Source organism: Curcuma longa, chromosome 11 (genome assembly GCF_044706935.1).
Source record: "Curcuma longa cultivar G26 ecotype Majalengka, Jawa Barat chromosome 11, ITB_CL_G26_1.1, whole genome shotgun sequence".
NCBI classification, from domain to species: domain Eukaryota; kingdom Viridiplantae; phylum Streptophyta; class Magnoliopsida; order Zingiberales; family Zingiberaceae; genus Curcuma; species Curcuma longa.
The window spans coordinates 17,469,013-17,489,526 of NC_133871.1; the positions used below are offsets into that span (position 1 = coordinate 17,469,013).

The 20,514-nt window shown below is 43.0% G+C and overlaps 4 protein-coding genes, 1 long non-coding RNA gene and 1 pseudogene across 6 annotated transcripts; 2 read left to right on the top strand and 4 right to left on the bottom strand.

Annotated features, from left to right (window-relative positions):
* Nucleotides 1–996: 996 nt before the first annotated feature.
* Nucleotides 997–2,770, bottom strand: LOC141837637 (uncharacterized). Its single transcript, XR_012602553.1, has 4 exons — nt 2,587–2,770; nt 2,357–2,491; nt 1,441–1,597; nt 997–1,313 (listed from the first exon to the last, which is right to left on the bottom strand). It is a non-coding gene; the product is annotated as an uncharacterized LOC141837637 (long non-coding RNA).
* Nucleotides 2,771–3,226: 456 nt separating this feature from the next.
* On the top strand, nt 3,227–8,394 carry LOC141840010 (protein IQ-DOMAIN 32-like). 2 transcript variants are annotated; one of them, XM_074727888.1, is made up of 6 exons: nt 3,227–3,326; nt 4,652–4,984; nt 5,053–5,247; nt 6,189–6,263; nt 6,350–7,979; nt 8,220–8,394. In XM_074727888.1, the coding sequence occupies exons 1-5, from the start codon at nt 3,240–3,242 to the stop codon at nt 7,934–7,936; spliced, it is 2,277 nt and encodes a 758-aa protein (XP_074583989.1). In that variant the 5' UTR covers nt 3,227–3,239; the 3' UTR covers nt 7,937–7,979; nt 8,220–8,394. The 2 variants fall into 2 exon arrangements, with proteins under 2 accessions (XP_074583989.1, XP_074583990.1); XM_074727889.1 differs by lacking the exon at nt 5,053–5,247.
* Nucleotides 8,395–9,100: 706 nt separating this feature from the next.
* LOC141839549 (armadillo repeat-containing protein LFR) lies at nt 9,101–13,492 on the bottom strand. The gene is made up of 8 exons (XM_074727323.1): nt 13,256–13,492; nt 12,197–12,366; nt 11,679–11,821; nt 11,336–11,580; nt 10,225–10,330; nt 9,998–10,136; nt 9,633–9,760; nt 9,101–9,559 (listed from the first exon to the last, which is right to left on the bottom strand). The coding sequence occupies exons 1-8, from the start codon at nt 13,467–13,469 to the stop codon at nt 9,304–9,306; spliced, it is 1,401 nt and encodes a 466-aa protein (XP_074583424.1). The 5' UTR covers nt 13,470–13,492; the 3' UTR covers nt 9,101–9,303.
* A 1,198-nt stretch (nt 13,493–14,690) lies between these two features.
* LOC141837247 (protein ROH1A-like) lies at nt 14,691–15,715 on the bottom strand (annotated as a pseudogene).
* A 104-nt stretch (nt 15,716–15,819) lies between these two features.
* On the bottom strand, nt 15,820–17,084 carry LOC141840269 (L-lactate dehydrogenase B-like). Its single transcript, XM_074728205.1, is given in 3 exon segments — nt 15,820–16,381; nt 16,453–16,796; nt 16,799–17,084. Coding segments are annotated over 3 exon segments (1,062 nt in total). The 5' UTR covers nt 17,058–17,084; the 3' UTR covers nt 15,820–15,922.
* A 1,775-nt stretch (nt 17,085–18,859) lies between these two features.
* Nucleotides 18,860–20,294, top strand: LOC141839476 (L-lactate dehydrogenase A-like). The gene is made up of 2 exons (XM_074727222.1): nt 18,860–19,523; nt 19,713–20,294. Exons 1-2 carry the CDS (start codon nt 18,918–18,920, stop codon nt 20,169–20,171), a joined length of 1,065 nt encoding a protein of 354 aa, XP_074583323.1. The 5' UTR covers nt 18,860–18,917; the 3' UTR covers nt 20,172–20,294.
* The last annotated feature ends 220 nt before the right edge of the window (nt 20,295–20,514 follow it).

Below are 20,514 nucleotides of genomic sequence, written 5' to 3' on the forward strand. Positions count from 1 at the left end.
AAAAGTATTCGGAATCAATTTTTAACAAAGATATTTGTTCGGCATGATTGATTTCTAAAACATTCGACTGTAAGTATCAGATCATTTTACTTTCTCAAATGAAAAATTTTTATGGGATCAAATTGATCACCTTCTTGACGAGTCAGTTGGTATACATATCACTCTTGACGAGTCAGTTGGTATACATATCACTCGATGAACAGGATGCAATGCATGTGTACATGCCCTAGGAGACAAAATATGGACCCTACTACTTGGACAGTGGCACCTGAACAAAGCAGACTAACACATGAAAGGAATCACCGCCAAATCTTTAGGACACAAGCCAATTAATTGAGGGGCCAAACTAGCTAGGGTTGCATAGACTATGTGACTGATGATGTAGATGATGATGATATGGATTAGGTTAAACAGTTGCCACCTTGTGGTTTTGGATCATCTAGGGTATAGTTGATGGTTTATTGAGCATGTTCAACGATAAGATAAGACTAAGATGCTGATAGATTGACGGAATGATTGCCCCTCCGAGGAACCATGTGTCATGTCTTGAGTCATGTTCATACGACGTGGAAGGATCACGTCACTCTCGTTGTATGTTGTTTAGGTCAAGTTGATTTGCTGTTTTGATAGCGATTTTGTTACCAAACATTGAATGAAATGAAAAAAATGACAAAAATAATCAATTGAATTGAATACCTTGCGTGAACTCAATCGAGGATAGTCAAGTGCTTGACTTTTGGAAGAAAAATTTAAGTTAGTAAGAATATGTAAAATAAAATAAAATCATAGAAGTTGGACGCAAGCTCTCCTTAAGCATCTTAATCATTCAAGAGACTCCTATTTCGACATGATGGAGAAGCACAAGTCAAACTACTATAAAACTCTAAGAAAGGTCTACTACTCTATCCTAAACTCGATCTGAACAAGTCATCACATCACTAGCTAAAGTTTCTTATGCCCATATTTAAGAACAGTGAGTTCCATAATGCTAGAAATTGCATTGTATACACTTACAAACCCCCACATGATCTACAGAATCATCCACCGTACCGAGACCTTTCCTCCCAAATCAATCAATAATTATGATCGAATTTGCATGATTGGGGGTCTAATTATTGCTGCTTAGACATTGTTTAAGTGTCTAATCTCTTCTCCTCAGTAATTTGGATTAGACAAGCAATGAGACACGCGTTGAAGGACTGGTGGAGTGGCTTTCTTAGCTTTGTTTCATGTTGAAAGAATTATGAAGCAGTGCCGTTGAATTGGGAAAAAGAAGGTACCTTGAACGAGTTGGTTTTGACTGCCGTCACAACCTACAAGATGAACATTGGAAAAGTGACAAGAATTAGAGAAGAAAAAGGGGGCAATAAGACAAAAGCAAAAGTTTAATTCGATTAGCATGAAAATATCACTCTTTGAACAATATACAGGATTGCTTACCACTCTGCTATCATGGTTAATGCAAGTCATGTTGATACGGGAATGAACACTAGGTGGTTTCTCTGGATAGTCTTTGTCGCAGAACAACTTACAGCAGCATCTCCTATGCCCTTTACTCCTCCTTCAAGCTCTTCGAGCAATCTGAAGTTCCAAAGTACTGCAACAGAAATAAGTTAACCAATTGAATGACTAATATTCAGGGCTGAGAAAAAAGCATTACAGTTCAGACACCTTTTAGAAATTTGTAAACTATGATCAATGGAGAAATATCAGGACGATAATGCCAGATGATGAACGGTGGTGCGTGCATGGACCTCAGTTGGCCAATAATCACAGACATACTGAGATAGTTAGGATTTACATTGTTCGAACAGAAGGTTGTTTAAATTTATAAAGAACCAGTACTATTCCGGATTCATAAAAGCATTTAGGATCCCTTGTATTGAATTATGTTTCAGATTGATAATATTTCCTCTTCAGAGAGTAGATCTTCCTCGTCTGCCTCCTCTTTCTCAAATTTTGATTCCAACAAGTGATGTTAGAATGATTTCAGTCATATTATGAAGTGGTTTATGAGCAATTGTGATGAAATTTTGTAAATGCATGACAAAATGTCAGACAACAACATGAGTGGCTTTCTCTAGATGACAAAGTAAGATCAAAATTACTGGATTGGAGGTAATCAATAAATCTAGTGTTACAATTGATGAATCTCAAATAGGAATTCATAGAGGATCTTACAGACCTCTCTGCAAATACCCAATCATAGTAATAATTTTCATGCCTGTTATCAATTATAGCGAATTTAGAAGAAAGAACAATCATGTCGATCCTTAGATCGCAAACCAGATCTTACGATCCGATCTAGATGGAAACCCTAATTGACTGAGTTAGGATAATGGAGAAGAAGACTGACCGACGACGCTCGATCCACCCGAACCACCGAGCGTCATTGGTAGCGACTTGTTCTCCGACGATGGATGGCTCACCCCCGAGCTTCGTCGTATGCTCGCGTCGCAGCCAGAGGCGACGGCGGAAGAAGATCGTCGGACTGCAAATAACAAAAATCGTCACTCACTTTTTAAAATGATCTATTAATTTCCCAAAATGTCCCTGCTTGCCGCCTTATCTCGATTAGGTCATCACCGATGGTCACTGGATTAGGCAGCCACAGAAATCACGACTAGACGATGATGGCGAGCTGCACGCCATGATGGTGGCCAGTCTCACTCTCAGCGATGTCTTGCCTGCGCCTTCAGCTTTCTTGCAGCAGCTTGGCCATGTGCTACTTGTCGCCGATGATCACGAATGGGATCGCAAGCAACATGCGATGGAGTGGGCTGTCACCTCCATCTCCATCTAGATCCATCAGCAGCTGCATGGCAAACGGTGAACCACTTCCATGTTCTCCGGCGACAGCCCAGCTACAACTTTGACAGAATACTGGTGGTTGCCGTCAATGATTAGGCTTTGGACGGAAGCGGAAGCATGACGTCACATCTCCCTACTTTCTTCACTCGACTCTAACGGTAGGTAGGCAGACAGAAACTCTACCAACCCTGTTTCTTACCTGCTTCAGCGGCCCCCTGACGTCGTGGGCCCCTCAATGGCAGGATTCTACGGTGTTGGTAAGGACGCCGAGGCGGAGGTCAGTGGAGCGGCTATTTAAGTGGATTTAATTTCAGTTAACCAGCCGCTTTTAAATTCCGTCAGTTTCGAGCTGCTTCGCCGGAACCGAGCGGAATCCAAACCCTAGACCAGAGCCGAAGGGAGGACAGGGGGAGCGGAGGGAGGTGGAGATGGGAAGGTCTTCTACTTCATGCTTCAAGATCATCGGCTGCGGTAGCGGGGATGCCGTCGACGACGACGAGCTCGTGGTGGATGAGGTAATCGTTCTGGCCCGCTGGTTCCTTGCCTTGATTGGTTGATACTGAATGTCTGGTTTCTGGACGGATCCATACTGTTTTCTTTCTGCAAGTGATAGGTCGCATCCATGATACATGGATCTCTTGATATGTATTTATTCATTCATTTATTTATTTAGTGAACGAAGTGATGTTGATCAGATCAACATGTTCTTCCTATCTAGCTGAATCTCCGGTCCAGTTTGCTCTGTTGTCATCTTACTCTTTCGAATGCGAATTGAGTAGGTAAATCAGGTGATTGTTTGGATCTCCGTGAGTACATTGATCCGGATGAATTTCTCTTACCTGTAGATCTGAACTCTGGAAGATTGTAGATGGAGGTTACTCCACATTGTTGCTAGATCCTAGATTTTCGTTTTAATTATTGCGTGCTTGTGTTAAACCGTTTCAATATTTGAGAGGAGAGAATGTTAGTATATCAATGACATTGGCCTGTGTAACGAATCATGATGTTTGATTTTTAAGTGTCAAGCTGGTGGATGCAAACTGAAGAAAGTGGATTAAAAGAGAGATTGTGAATACCACGAATGCGAATGAGCATCGTAATTACTATTATTATTAGTATGTTTTTTTTGCTTTTATGATCTACAGAGTACTAAACCAATTTTGCTACCAAATTTTGATAGTGGAAGATACTTCTTGATGCTAAGATCCAATATACCCATTATTTGGATTAGATTCCTCCCAGTGAGTTTGTCAATCTCAAATGAATTTCTTTCTTATTGGTAAAATCTCAAGTAATATTTGAACACCTATATATTTGCACTTGTAATTCTAGTCATCTCTTGAGGAGACTATAATCCATTATTCTATGTCAGCTTTAGCAAGTTGATATTGTTTCCTTCCACAAAATTAATATATGATTTTTCCTCTTTTTGTCTTGTTTCCTAAACCATGGAACCTCCTCCTCTCTTGCAAGATAATAAAAGCCTTGGATGAAAGAATTAAATGGCTGATGATGGTACAGATGAATGGATTCACTTCACTCTTCAGTAAATTAAAGCTTTTTCTATTGCTATAAAGCACATGTCTAAAAGGCATTTTCACACATATTTATTATTTCGTCGGTGGTTGCATAATACACTATGAATTTGACTAGAGTACTTAACAACCTTGTATTAGCTAAGTTTTTTTCTTTTTAATTTGTTTATCCTACTGGGATCCCTTAACTAAAAAGGTTTTTGAATAAAGAAATTCTGATGCTCAAGTGTTAATTGATTGTCCTTCAAACTGTGAATCCTTTCGTGTCAATTTTTATGGATTGTTAATATCTCCTGTTTTGTCAGGCAAAATCTTTAGCAGATAAACGTAGATGGAGTTTCCATAAGAGATCATCCAAGCATCAAGTGCTTAATGACAGTGTTATCTCAGAACCTGTATTTGTTTGCTCTAGCAAACAGAGCCAAGAAGCTTCGACAACTACTCTTCATTCATCAAAATATAACTTGTCAGAAAACCCCCCAGCGCAAGAAAAGCCAGTTAAAATGTCTCCAATTCCATCAAATATTGTGAATTCAAAGGCTCTGCCATCTCTTTCTAACAGAATTGCGACTCCAGATGACCCTTCTCTGAATGAATCTGATGCTATTATTCTTCAGGCTGCCATAAGGGGTTATTTGGTAGTATCCATACTTCTGATTATATGTTAGTTTTTTTGTATCTTTTTTTAACAATAAAAATGTCTTAGGCTAGGAAAATGCTCGATAAACTTAGGAGTGTTGTCAAGTTGCAAGCGGCTGTACGTGGACATCTAGTTAGAAGACAGGCTATTGGAACTTTGCGGTGTATCCTAGCAATAATAAGAGTGCAGGCCTTTGTAAAGGCTCGTCTTGCTCGCCAATTAATTGGAAACTTACCTTCCTCAGGAGATACCAACTCTGAGGTATATAAATCAGAGAGCTTTCAAACTCTTTTTGTTTGCTTATTCTCCAGCTTATTGGAAGAACATAAAAATACCACATCTTACATCATGCTATCCTAACTGGATTAGTATCATTTACGAAAAATATAAAATAGGTGGTTCTAGAACTTTAGATGTGTTGGTCTACTAATGGCGCTTGGGTGAGTTTCTGAGGATTACAATCCTTAAAAATGTGTCTTAGCTTGATAGTTTCCTGTTTGTGTATTCAAACTACTTTGTCAACATTGACTTTGCTGGGAGTGTATTCAGGATTTACTGTGATTTATGATTTTCTCATTGTTTTTTGTCCAATTGTTTTAAATGAATTCATTTCTGGACATTGTTTTCAGTAAGTGCTCAAGAAACATGGTCACACCCCTCTTCGCAAGTTGTTTTTCTAAAAACATGAAATGTGAACAAACTACTTCACCAGAATTGCATTCATGTATAATCACGCCGTCACATAAGTTATGAATGACTTAGCATACAGATTCATACTGGGTTAGTAAAAAAGGTGGATGGAGGGAGACCAGTATTCCAAGAAGGGGCAGAGAAAGGATTTGCAGGCCTTGTACGTAGAAGCCACGAATAGAACCTTCAATCCACATGAAAAAACAAGAACCTAAGAAGGGGGCACTGTTTGGAGTGTGATGATAAAATATTTGTCTATTATATCCTTTCACTTAATTTCCTTCTTTGACTATGATATGGGTATGGATCCTAGTTTTCTTCTCATTTTAGTTTGGATTTCTTCACTCATCAATAAACACTTGTATCCAACAACAAATGTTATCTTTCCTGTACTGAATTATGTAGTTAGGACTTGGTACTACTGTTTTTGATTCAACAAAATCATTGCTTTCATCTTAATTATTATTTTTACTGCCTGGTTTTATTTTTCTTTATTACGATTTTTTTCTTAGGGAGTGGAAGCTTCTTCTGAGAAATCAAATAAAACACCAATAAAATATTTACTTTCAAATAGCTTTGCTCGTCAGGTATGGCAAATTCTTAATGTTTCTGAATGTTTTTCTCTTAAATTTAATTTCCTATAATGAGAAATTCCATCTTATTTTCTTGCAAGCTTCTGGAGACCACACCAACCTCAAAAACCATGTACATAAAATGTGTTCCATCAAAGTCTGATTCAGCATGGCAGTGGTTAGCGAGATGGATGGCTATAACATCATCGGGAGTAAGCCAACACGAACAAAATGTCAAACAAAGTAATTTGGAATCAGAGGCTGATGCTACAGTGGCAGACAGTGAACCAGAGAAAAATATTCTACCTACTGTTTCCACAATGCTATCTGAGCCTAATTCATCTTCATCAGAATCGTCCTTCGAAGATGATGGTAAAAATAATGTAGCAACTGAAACTACTGGAAACATTGAGTTGCAAACTTCAGTGATTGCTTCAGATGATTCTAGCAGATGTTTGCCAAATGACGATGGTGAAAATTTGGAGCCCAGAAATGAGGTTTCCAACATTAGGTTTGAAGGTTCTATAAACACGGAGATGGTCAAGAATGACAGTCCAAATTCTTTATCAGATCCCAAAGCATTGCAACCAAACTTAAGCTCAGAAATACTATATGATACTATACCTCATATGCTTGGATGCACAAAAGGCACTTCCAATAGTGAAAGTGAATTATCTGAATCAATTGAGACAGAAGGGGAGAAATCTGTAATTGCTTCCAAAAAATCATGTAACCCTGTATTCATTGCTCACTCTGCTAGTTCAGCTAATCAAAATGTTGCATCAAAAGTGAAAACAGAAAGCAATAACTTAGAGGTGGAATTTGTTACTAATACTGAGGCAATTTCAGCAGAGAACTCAATGTTCCATGATTTGAGGATTCAAGCTGCAGCTTCAGAATGTGGTACCATCTCTTCCACTCTCAACTCACTGGAGAAATTTGAAAATGACAGTGGGCAAATTGTTCTGGAAATTGGTACTCTGCAGGAACAGAACCATGCTGACAAAACTGTTAGTCTCGAAAATTTGGATAGCAGTGTTAGTGTCTCTACTTTATATTCTGGTACAAATGAAACACAAAGACTTGATGGAGTTGAGCATACTATTACTGACTCAGATGTTTCTGCTAGCATCGTGCAGCTTCATCAAAATGCAGCTGAGCCAACTATTTCTGATTTACAGAGACGTTTGGAAGGAATAGAACAACCTAGGTCACCTGAGGGGATTGGCAGAACTCATGCAATGGTGCCTGATCCACATGGCACACCATCTAGTGACATTTCTGTGAGTTCCAGCAAGAGCAGGAGGGATCATAACAAGCGTACTCATGGGCACAGATCTAATTTGGCAGGTAAAAAATCACCATCCAATCCAGATAAAGATTCAGTTGGAAGAAATAGCACAGGGGACTTATCAAAGGATGCAAGGAATCCAAAGAGGAGCAACTCCTTTAAGACAACCAAGATGGATCCTGTCGATCAGGAGGCCAGGCTCAGTAATAGCAGCTCTCTTCCAGGTTATATGCAGGCCACTGTGTCTGCTAGAGCTAAAGCTCATGTTAGTGCATCTCTGAAGTCCAGTCCTGATCTGCTTGATAACCAGCCTAAGAAAAGACATTCGCTGCCTATCGAAAACGGAAAGCAGACCTCCTCTCCGCACATGCAAAGATTAGCTTCCCAAGCTCAGTAGATTGCAAAGAGCAGTGGAGTTCATTCTTCTCACAACTCTGCTGGTAATTTCCTGATCCCATGAACGCTCTCTACAGGAGTATTGCATTCCTTACTGAGCCAATGATGCATGTGATTTCCTCCAAGTTGAACAATTAACACAACATTCCTGCAATCATTACCATAGGACTGCTTACGCGTTCAGAATCGTCCAACTCTTAAACAAATTAAATTCTTTTCATTTTTCTTCATTTCAACTCTCGACATCTTTAACTGATAATGGAATTGTTAATACTTTTTTTCAGAAAGATGGCAAAGATGAGATGAAGCTTCAGGAGCAACCTATGATCTGAACCAGTTCTCATACACTTACCAATGTGATATATTTGAATACGGTATTTTGTTATTTGCATATGTTTGCAAAGATTCAGAATTTGTTTAAGACTTGCTATATATTGTTTTTATTTGAATTTACACAATCTTGTCATAAGTTTTAAATCAAACTAGGAGATAATCTGTTTAATTTTAAGTAGGAGAAAGTGTTTTGGATAAACTAGATATAAATATATAAATTAATTTATCTTTAAAATGCTTGAGCTTTTAGAATGGGTGATAAGTCTATCAGCAAAGAGGAAGAGCAGAGATTGCTACTATCGATGATATTCTGCACTGATCTTGATTCTTCCCGTGGAATGTATTGTCTATGTGCTCGACCTTGTCTCTTCCTTCACCTGACTTTGTGCTCTTTCTCAGCCTTCCTCTCCTGGAACCCCTTAGGCAACCAAGCCAGTGGTGACCATGGCTTTCACTCCAGGAACTCAACCTTCCACTCCTTTCTGTACATAATGAACGAGAACAATTAATATACATACGATTACGAAATAGGTATAATAATCTAAGTATCCCAGTTCATTGGTTTGATTTAATCTGTCACCAGGTTTATACTGTATTTTTCTGTTAATAATGGATTTTATTTCACACTAACAGAAATACATGTATTTTGCTCCTAGAGTGATTGCATAATACCACAAAGACAAACTGTAATACATATAAATTTGAAATGACACTTGCAATAGAGAAAGCTAGTAGCCTATATAGCTCAACATCTTAATTCTCTCAAAGTTCTAATGAGAAATTATTGAGACTGATTTTGTTCAAATGAGATTCATGATAGGAACAATCAACATCGATCGAAATGGCCATATTTCTTGTTACGAGTCACACGTAAATGTTACACACGCATTTGTTCATGAAAATAGAGTGAGCAACACTGTAAGAGTCGCACAGAATGGTACAGGAACAAATTATGAGATTGTGTCACTAAGGGAAAGCACAAGAGTCACATGGACGCTGCAGAAACGAATTATAAGCTGGTGTAGCACTGCAAGATCATGCACCCCAGACAGCACGAGCAGCAGAAGCTTTGTTATTTGGTCTCGACGTCAACTCAAACAGTATCCGGGCAAAGGTATCAGAATATCTACCATCTGACATTAGGATCTCTGCGAAACTACTTTCATGTGCCATAAGCAGATGCCGGTTCTGAGGTTCACACACCAAGCTTTCCAGTATCATTGCAGCTTTTCTGCAAACATCTGGCACTGGATGGGGAGTCTTGACTACTTTGAAGAGCCTATCAACCGCCCTGAATTGATCGTGACGACATTAGAAGAAAGCCTGACAGAACAAGAAGAATTGCTATTTAGAATAAAACCAACCATCTTTCACTTGCAAGCTTCATCCGGGAATCTGTATTGACTTCTGCTAGATTATAGAGTGCCCCAATTGCCGCTGCTTGTGCATCCACAGCTGGTAAGCTAAGAAGATCAACCAGTCTCTTGTATATCTAAGTAGAAAAAAGGAAGCATAAAATCAAACCCCAAATACCACATACAGTACCATTTTTTTTACTATATCCAGTATAGTTAAACTAGAACAGGTTGACAATTTGAAATGCACAGTCAGTTTAAGGAAACTAGGTCAGGTCTATTGGTACTTGCCTCGTGTAACATTCTATTTGGGATCAATAGGAATCCTATGTCGAACATCATGAACCAACACAAACTTTAACAAGTATACTGACCTCTGAAGATGACGGAAGAAGAAATGGCTCATTATCGGGATTTATAATAAGCCTTCCTAGCAATTCAGCAGCTGCACAATGCCAAGCCTTAACTGAAGATCCAAGCATGCCCATGATGGCTTGAACTGCACGTTTCTCTCTGCTCTCAGAAAGCAGCATTCAGATGTACAAAGATTAAAATATAGCTGACAATAAACAAGAGGAAGTATGATGGTAGATAAGCTCACGTCATTCCACAGAAAGAAGGCTTGGATGAGCTAAATATACGAAGGTCCAAAAGTGGTGCTAAATTGACAATTGTCTCTAATGCATTGGTTACCAGCTCCTCGTCTTCTGTATAATAAAAATAAACACACAAAATTTACAACCAGACATTACTGGAATCCATAAAGGTGAGATGAGGTAATTGAAAATAATACAAACCAACAGAAGCTATTTGCCTCACCTAAGTCATTCCCAGATGACCATGGAAATAATGTATAATACACTACTAAATACCATTCCAAAATCACATCATTATTCCTCAATCCTCCCTAGTAGTTGTTATGGTTGGAAACTTCTTATGAACAAACTCTGTAATTGGCTAGTTCAAGGCTTGTCAAAGTTTGTTAATACAGAAATGTTGTGTCAAATAGAGTGGAGGAAGGGACACCAATCATTTATTTTGTCTAGGGGTGGAAGAACAAAATGCAAGGGAAAAGAAAGGAACAAAAGTGGGGATTTGAAAAGTGTTAGAAAGACTAGTATAACAAAAAATAATCAAGTTCACCTCTTATATAAATATAATATTAATACTACACATAAATTTGTCAATATGTCCAACTAAAATAAGATTATACAGTTGAAGTTCTTCATCAATGAAATAAATGTGTATATAATTTGTCAAGCACCATTCTAAAGGTGTCGTTTTCAAATATGTGTTAATTATATTTTTTTTCCTCCTAAGTGGCATATCTTTTTCAGGAATTAACTACAACAAGACCAATAATTATGACTATTCTTGGTGTCAATCAAAATGAGAATATCTAAAGATTTACCACTGTTCAATTCAATGTGTCTTTTTTGAATAACTGAAACTATGTTATTTTAAAAATAGCAACACAATCTCTATTATTTGCCAATTCATTGTGGACCTGGATCCAATTCAAATGAAATGACCTTGAAAATGCACAATGCTAAAGAACTTGTTATATTCAATAATTGTAACCAACAAAATCTCCCAATAGTGCTAAACTAAAGCAAGTAGATTTGCCTCCAATAAATAAAGGCGCGCCGATAGAAGAGAGACTATAATACATTCATAAAAGAGAGAACAAAACATGAAGAGATAGGTTATACCTGTGTTCTGATCCTCTATACACTGGAACATAGTTTCCATGCAGTGTCTGTGTTGTGCCATGACTGTTTCATTATCAGGCATGAAAGAGAAGTTCCTAATGACATTTGAAGCAGCAACAGCACACAGTTGCTTTTCTGCACGTCCTTCTTCATCAATGTTAAACAAACCATCATCATTCAACCACCAGTCAACTGTCCGTTGCTTCTTCAAACTAGAAGCCTCCATGTTAGATAAACCTTTATGACTACAACAAAGAATTTAAAAAAAAAAAGTTATAATAGTTTCATGAACAAAAGGTGTTTCTGAATAAGAAGCCAGTGACTGAAGCACATTATTTCGCACCCAAGGTAGGATATGGTACCAAGAGAGCTTGTTCCTTCAAACTCATTCCCAAAACCTGTAACTGCTGTATTAGTACCCAAAGACCTTACCCTTGCGGGCTTTGTATGGTCTCGTGGAAGAGCAATGTCACGCCAGTCATCAACCTTACATCCAAAAAAGACATGAAAAATCTTAATGAAAAGGTTCAGTTGGGGAGTAAGGTTTTGGGATGAAATGTAAGAAATAAAATCTAAACATTTTGATGAGTTAATCAAATACTTTTTCTAGCAATGTTCTTAAAATTTTCTCTATAATTATGAAAAATAAAAAATATATATATCCAGATTACTGGGAACATTTAGTGAATTGTAAGGGCTTGAGCCAAACACATAAAGGGCAGGTCCTGCTATTTTATAGAATTTACTAATATACAATCAAAATTTAGGACTTGGCCCTTCTGCAAATCACCTCCAGAATGATAAAGCTGCTTAAACTGTAACTAAAACAGAATTAATGGAAGGTAAGATAAGAAAACCTACAACTTGAAGGAGAGCATCCAATAGGCCAGGTATCTTAGCAAGTGGAGTTGAATCTCTGCGGAAATCATCTTTTTCTTTAAAGGAAAGTAGCGTAAGAGTATTCAAAGCCCATCTCAGCTCGCTCTTTAATCCACTTTGCAGTGCTAAGACAATTCTTTTATTGTTTTGTTCTGTAAAAGAGTAGCCAGTAAAATAAACAAAAACAAAGAAACCAACAGAAAACATGCATGTTTATGCTAAAAGTGTAGTGTCACTAGGTAAGCTCCTTAACCATGGAATAATCTTTCTAAGTATACAAAAAACATATCAATTTTAAGCTATTGGAGTTTATAAATTTTAACTTATACTAAAAATGTTCATAAATACAAACTCCCATCTGTCTACCTGTCTCCCACCTCCTATTTCTTCATATTTCATCCTTTCTTCCAATTATCCACAAGCATTTCCACCATATATTTCATCTTCTTCAACAAGATTATGATTATTGCTGCGTTAGCAGATGGCTTGTCCATTGCAGATCTCAAAGTCATTTAAGATATCAAGATAAAATTGTAATTATTAATATTAGTGTTCTTTTATCAAAAAGATATTAGTGTTTTGTTAATGTGAATCTGAAACTGATCGAGTTTGTAATAATTATTTCCTCATCTTTCTAACTGTGCTGATCTTTGACTTAACATGCTACTAAATTTCCTGTAGCCATAAGAACAAGAAGTTACTATCTTTTTATGATATACATAATACATAGTAAACTCTTCGAATGAGATATCAGGAGGGACAGCTTATGGTAACTGGTTAACTCAAGTGTAATAAAGGCAACTTAAAACACTAATCCTGATGCCCCAACCAAACAAAGGACGGAGTAAATATTATCTTACGACGTGTGATGATCGAGTCGAAAGTCAGAAAGGGTTTCAATTTAATTGTTAAAACTACCAGTTCAACCCCACAAAATGCTCGAAAATCGCAAACCTTTCCACACCCATCCCTTAGCCACACTTTGTTTATAGGTGAATCAAGATGCTAAGAAGGTAGGAGAGAGACGGATATTGCGCTAACCGGCGAAGGATGTGGAAATCTGGAGGGTAGGGCCAAGGAGAGATCCGGGGGAGGAAGCGTCGCCTGCGATATCGGACGTGGCGGAGTTAGCAGCGGCGGCAGCGGCTGCGGCAGCTGCAGCGGCCGCCGCTGCAGCTGTGCTTCCGAACGGGCGGCCGCGCTTGGCCGGCGTCGCGGACGAGCCGCCGAACTTGCCGGCTTCCCTCTTCTGCATCCCTAGTTTTCGCTTTCCTCCAAGAGACGTTGCGTGGAGAAAACGAGACCGTACCGATTCACCAAACCCGGCCCGATATGGTGAATCGAATCGGGCGAATTTTCCAAAAATACCCTTTTCCACGTTTGAGCTTTTTTGCAAAATTCACCCCAACGTTTGGGGAATGTCAATATTGTTAGGCTATTTTAAAAATGTCCCCGGATTTTTTTTAGGGGTTCCTTATAATTCTTACAAATCAAAGTTCTTATATGTGAGAAATTAAATTGACGAAGTAAAAACTTATTATTTTGAGAAATACTACGTTGCGGGATGAAGAATCTGCGACCCGTGTGCAATACCCACGACCCACCGCTGTTGCCACCGTCCTCGTCGCGTCGTCCGACCACCGTCGACCGTTGCCTCGGGTGCGATCGACACGCCGCTCGCTGGCGCTCCGTCCGACATCGGATTCCAATCGGATAGTGGTCAGAATCCGATGGAATTCGGCCAGAAACGGGGTCGCTAGTAGCAGCGCCATTTTCGGCCAAATTGCAGTCGAATTCCGACCGAGGAAGGACCGGCGCTCCTCGATTGGTCTCCGGCCACGATTCGATCGGAATCTGGTCGCGATTTAGCCGGAAACGGTGCAGCCACTGTTGTCAACGACGATCGGGCCGGATTTCGCCCGAATTGCGGTCGGAGACCAGCCGAGTCCTTCCTCGGCCGATCTCCGACCACGATTCGGGCGGAATCCGGCTCGATTGTCCTCGACAGTGACCGCGCAGTGAGGGCAGCTGTTTCCGGCCAAATTCGCCGGTTTCGACCACTATTTGATCGGAATCCGCCGTCGGAAGGTGCGCCGACGAGTGGTCCATCGATCACAATCGAGGCCCCGACTGGCGGTAGTCGGACAGGGCGACAACAACGGCGGTAGATAGTCGCGCACAGATTTATCGCACAACGTAGTAATCTCATGGTCTTGACTATTAATTATCATTTAAATTTATTACGAATAAATTTTTAAAAACCTTATTTCTCTTTCAAAATAAGATGTTAAAACTTAGTGTTAGTGTTTCTTCCAATGGTTTATATAAATAAAAACTTAATGATAAAGTGAGCTACAACCTTATTAGTGTTAGTGTTTGTGGTAATCAAACTTAACGATTTGATTAGATCACCTTAACGATGAGGGAGATGATATTAAAAATAATTAACAACATGAGCGAATTCCAAATCTTCACACTAAAAGAGGAAGGAAATCCAGCCAGCTGGAGCGGGAATTGGCGGCGCCGCAGCGCGCTTGTTCGGCTCCATGCAGCGGAGCACCGCCGCCCGGCTGCCCACCACGCGGTGGAACACCTCCCTCACCTGCCTCTCCAGCGGTCCCAGCGCCTCCTCCAACCTCCGACACGCCTCCGTCAGTTCCGTCGCCCTCGCCGCCACGTCCTCTGCCTGAGGCCTTCCGCCCTCCCTCACCACCTCCATTAGCCCCTTCCCGCACCGTTCCAGCGCCTGCATCTCCGCCAGCTGTACGATATCCCACTTTCTGCTCCGCCACTGCTCCGCCACGCGGTCCTGCAGCAGGACCATCGTCCCCGCCCAAGGCAGGTGCTGCCGAGGCGACACCGGACTCAACGGCGACATTCCGCCCCCATCCTGGCGCACAAAGACCGCCGCCAGGGTCCACATAGTGAAGGCCAGCACGGAGTTCATCGCGTAGACTGCGAAGGCGATCTCCGCACCGCCGGCCTGGCCGCCCCGAGAGACAACCAGATTGGCGGGCACCGGCAGCATATTCCTGCCGGAGAAGTAGCTTCTGCGTCCCGGCGTCCGAAAATGTCCGCTGCCGCTCGATCGGCCTGAGGATCCGGACGACCCCTCGGATCTCGCAGCGGCGGAATCGAGGAAAGAGGCAAGGAGCTTAGCGATGGCCCGGCGGGTGCGGCCGCCTTCGCCGGAGATGGCCGCCGAGGCGGCGGCGTCAGCGAGCCGATGATAGTGTCGCAACGAGTCGAGGGCGAGTGAGGCGGCGCTGCAGACGTCGAGCGACTTGACGGCTCGATCAAGTAGGTCGGCGACAGCGCGATCGGCGGGCGGCCTTGAGAGGAGGCCGCGGGCGAGGAGGAGGCAGCGGAACTCATCGTCGCAGGAGAGGAAGGCGTTGAGGAGCCTGTGGAGGAAGGTAAGGGAGAGGAGATCGTGGGAGGAATCGGCGGTGGGCAAGAGGGCGCGAGGAGGCGGTCGTCGACGTGCAAAAAGAAATCCATCAGAAAGAAACTTCATTTTGATGTTCAATTACGATCAAATCCTTTTGCTCTAGTTTGATTACCATGATGCAATGATGTTCAATTACGATCAAACCCATCAAAATATTGATTTAAAAGAGTATTAAACAGTATTTAATAACCTGTTACGCGGAATAATATTATCGTAATTGTGTATATATAATCTTCTACAGGGAGTATTTTAGTTCCTCAAAGTTCGAGCTTCTGCTGGAGCTCCCAGAGCGTCTCGGCGGAGCGCTGGAGGCAGGCGGCCTCCTCGTCGGTGAGGCGGAGGTTGGCGACGGTGAGGACACCGGAGCGGCCGAGCTGGGCGGGAAGGCTGAGGAAGACCTGGCGGTCGCGGGGAATGCCGTAGAAGCCGGCGGCGTGGAGGGAGACGGGGTGGATGCGGTGCTGGTCGCGAAGGAGGGAGCGGGCGAGGCTGGCGACGGAGTAGCCGATGGCCCAGGAGGTGTAGCCCTTGAGCCGGATCACCTCGTACGCGCTGTCCACCACCGCCTTCCGGATACGCTCCAGCACCTCCTGCTCCATCACCACCGCCGCCTGGTTGTCGTCGCTCGCCAGTTGGCCCAGCACCGGCACGCCGCCAACGCTGATGCTCGACCACAGCGCCACCGAGCTGTCGCCGTGCTCCCCCACCATGTACGCCTGCAACTCACCATCCATCCAACGGCTCATGTCGGATCCGATCGAAACAAGTCAAAGTTTGGCGGGTGTACCTGTACGTCTTGAGCGTTGACCTCCAGGTGGTCGGCGAGGAGGAAGCGGAAGCGCGAGGAATCGAGGTTGGTGCCCGATCCGATGACCCGGTTGGGCGGGAACCCCGACAGCTTCCACGCGATGTACGTCAGCACGTCCACCGGGTTCGACACCACCAGCAGCAGCGCCGCCGGCGAGTGCCTCGCCAGCGGCGGCACGATCAGCCGGAAGAGCGCCACGTTGCGGTGCAGCAGGTCGAGCCGCGTCTCGCCCGGAACCTGCCGGGCTCCGGCCGTGATAATGCAGAGGTCGGAGTCGGCGGTGACGGCGTAGTCGGTGGAGGCGAGGATGCGGGTGCGGGGAGGAAGGCGGCGGCGTGCTGCAGGTCCAGCATCTCGCCGCGGAGAAGGTCGGGCTTCGCGTCGACGAGCGCGAGCTCGTCGGCGAGGTCCTGCGTGAGGATGGTCTGCGCGATCGCCATGCCGACATTACCAGCTCCCACGACGGAGATCTTGGTGCGCCTCTTGGTGGGGGACGGCGGCGCCGCCTGGTGGATGGGGCGGAACAGGGAACGGTGGATGTCAGCCGCCAGGCCGAGTTCCGACAGCGATGAGACCTCCTTCATGGCTGTAAATAACTAAGATTTGGAGAATTTGTTAATTGATTTCTGTGATCATTCTGATCGATCTGGCGGTTCTTATATAGACAGAAATCTACCAATTTAATTAAAACTAAAATTAAAGAACGAAAAAGGAGGAATAAATTTCTTCTTTAGTCGCCGCCATGTTGCAGCTGCTCGGATGTTTCTTTGGATTGACTTGTCTTCCACGAAACATGCACGCCGTCATAGACACGCGTCGACGCGAGTGGTCGTAAAGCGTCCCAAACTTTTGGTCTGATAGTAGATACTTTGTTGGTGTTGACTTTTCTTTACTATATTTACGTTACCAACTCATTAGCTACTGTCTTGGATCCCAAATATCCAAGATAACTCATACATGCAATACATACCCCAACGCTGACCCAACAGCGCGCGGCAACGTGGAGCTCTGTGTTTCGTGGGCTTGGACACTAAATTTAGTGAGATGATCTCTTAATATCTTTAAGATAAAAAAAAAGTGATTTTTTTTCTCTCCATTTTTTACGAAGATGTGGACGGGAGGTTGACTTTGACGTGACTAATTTGATGGGTTGTACGGAAACTGTTGGCAGCCATTTTATGGTTTTGAGGCATAAAAGGGTTCTTTTTTCCTTTTGCATGTAGCAAATATCTTCCATTAAAATTGTCGTTTTAGTAGATTTTATTTTGGTAGTCAAATTCTAGAAGCATAGAACGGTCAACCATGTGTTTTTGACCGCGGTAATTGCACGAGTCATAAATGTAATCGATGCCAGCGTGTAGTCTGTTTCACTCAAAATATTATTCTAAAAATTTCTTTTAAAATATTTTTAACACATGCCAACTAATAAAATTGAAATTTATATATAAAGTATCGTACGTGAGTAATATTTATATATATTCAAGTTGTTGCGCATGTTCTAGACACAAAAAAAAAATAAAGGACATATATTTTATTTTATTTAATCCACAAAAGCAACAAAACCGGAGTCCGCCCATCGATTAAACCAGAAAACAGAGCCACAAGGAATCCCATAGATTCGGTGTTCTTCCATTGGTCTAAGCTCATGATTAATGTAAAGAGAAAGTTAACCCTGAAGATTAGAAACAAAACCGAGGGATTAGTCAAAACAGGGATTAACAAACAGGGAGATTAGAAACTAAACCATGGCCCTAACCATCGCAAAGCGGGAGTTGACTCAATTTGTGTGTTAGGCCCGGGCACGATTGCGTGATCGGATCCAAGTCGAGTGTCTGACTCAATCGATCCATTTTTGTTAGAATCGATAGAATCAAAATATCTCCATAATAATATGATATTGTTCACTTTGGACCTAAACCCTTAGGCCTAAATCTTCATGGCTTTGTTTTTAAGTTTTCCTCAAAATGTCTATTAGGGGTTCAACCCACATGGTTAGATCTGTATTATGGCTCTTCCGGCGGTTAGTCCGGTGAAAAACAGTCTCATTCTGATACCACTTGTTAGAATCGATGGAATCAAAATATCTCCACAATAACATAATATTGTCCACTTTGGACTTAAGTCCTTATAATTTTATTCTTAACTCAATTTAAAAGGCCTCGTATCAATGGAGATATCTTTCATCCTTTTAAACTCATGATCTTTTTCATGTGTTCTACATGTATATGTTTAAATTCTTACAGTCAACAATTTTATTATATTCTAAAAACCCTAACTAATTTTGTCAACCCTAAAAACCCTAGCTAGTCTAAGGTGCTGTGCATAGGTTGTTTTTGATTTAACTATGGATCGTGTCTCTGTCTTTATATGCAACTTTCCCTTTTCCTCCTTTTCGTCGGCCTCCGCCAATCGAAAGCATCCGATCCGATCTCGTGCCCCAGACCATGGAGAAGGTCTCTTCGCTCTCCGAGCTCGGCTTCGCCGACGACGTCCACCGCGCTCTCTTCCGCCCCATCCACCAGGCGGCGCCGCCCTCGCCCACTAGTCGCCGCACCAAGATCTCCGTCATCGGCGCCGGCAACGTCGGCATGGCCATCGCCCAGACCATCCTCACCCAGGACCTCACCGATGAGCTCGCCCTCGTCGACGCCAAGCCCGACAAGCTCCGCGGCGAGATGCTCGATCTGCAGCACGCCGCCGCCTTCCTCCCCCGCACGCGCATCCTCGCCTCCACCGACTACGCCGTCACCGCCGACTCCGATCTCTGCATCATCACTGCAGGAGCCCGCCAGATCCCCGGCGAGACGCGGATCGACCTCCTGCATCGCAACCTGACGCTGTTCAAGGAGATCGTGCCGCCGCTGGCGAGGCACTCGCCGGCGGCCTTGCTTTTGGTCGTGTCCAATCCGGTGGACGTGCTGACGTACATCGCGTGGAAGCTGTCGGGGTTCCCGCCCAACCGGGTCATCGGATCGGGGACCAACCTCGACTCTTCGCGCTTCCGCTTCCTCCTCGCTGATCACCTTGAGGTCAACGCCCAAGACGTGCAGGTCGGTGAACCAAACTTTGACCGATCTCTTTCTTTCAGTTTTCAATTTCTTGTTCATTTAAAATGATTTGATTCGATCCGTCGAATTAAGAGGTTTGGCAAATAATACTTGTTCTTCAAACATTACGGATTGTTCATCAGAGGCTCGAGCAGATAAATTGAAAAAGAATGGAGGAGATTTGTTGTGCAGGCGTACATGGTGGGGGAGCACGGCGACAGCTCGGTGGCGCTGTGGTCGAGCATCAGCGTGGGCGGCGTGCCGGTTCTGGGCCAGCTGGCGAGCGACGACAACAAGGCGGCGGTGGTGATGGAGCAGGAGGTGTTGGAGCGGATCCGGAAGGCGGTGGTGGACAGCGCGTACGAGGTGATCCGTCTCAAGGGCTACACCTCCTGGGCCATCGGCTACTCCGTCGCCAGCCTCGCCCGCTCCCTCCTCCGCGACCAGCACCGCATCCACCCCATCTCCCTCCTCGCCGCCGGCTTCTACGGCATCCCCTCCGACCGCCAGGTCTTCCTCAGCCTCCCCGCCCAGCTCGGCCGCTCCGGCGTCCTCACCGTCGCCAACGTCCATCTCACCGACGAGGAGGCCGCCCATCTCCGCCACTCCGCCGCCACCCTCTGGGAGCTCCAGCAGAAGCTCGACCTGTGATCGATCGAATGGAGGATAACTACTATTTCATATCTAGTTACTGTCGAATTGTATCGGTGTTTGCTGCTTAAGCAAGCATTCCGTGGACTTTTTTTAATTTAATATCTATCTTCTTTTTTTCAATATTATTTTACTTAATTAAATTCAACAGAAGTTTTTCACGGTAAATCAAGTAAATCAAACGACGGTCAATAGACGGCCTAATTGATTCAGTCCCATAGAAAATTTTCAAATACCACCAAGGATCGAATCGTGGATCTCTGAGTCATAACCTGGATGTCTCATTATCCCACTACTAGATGTTCAGATGCATCTTTTGATTGTGTTTTTCATTTGGAGAAAA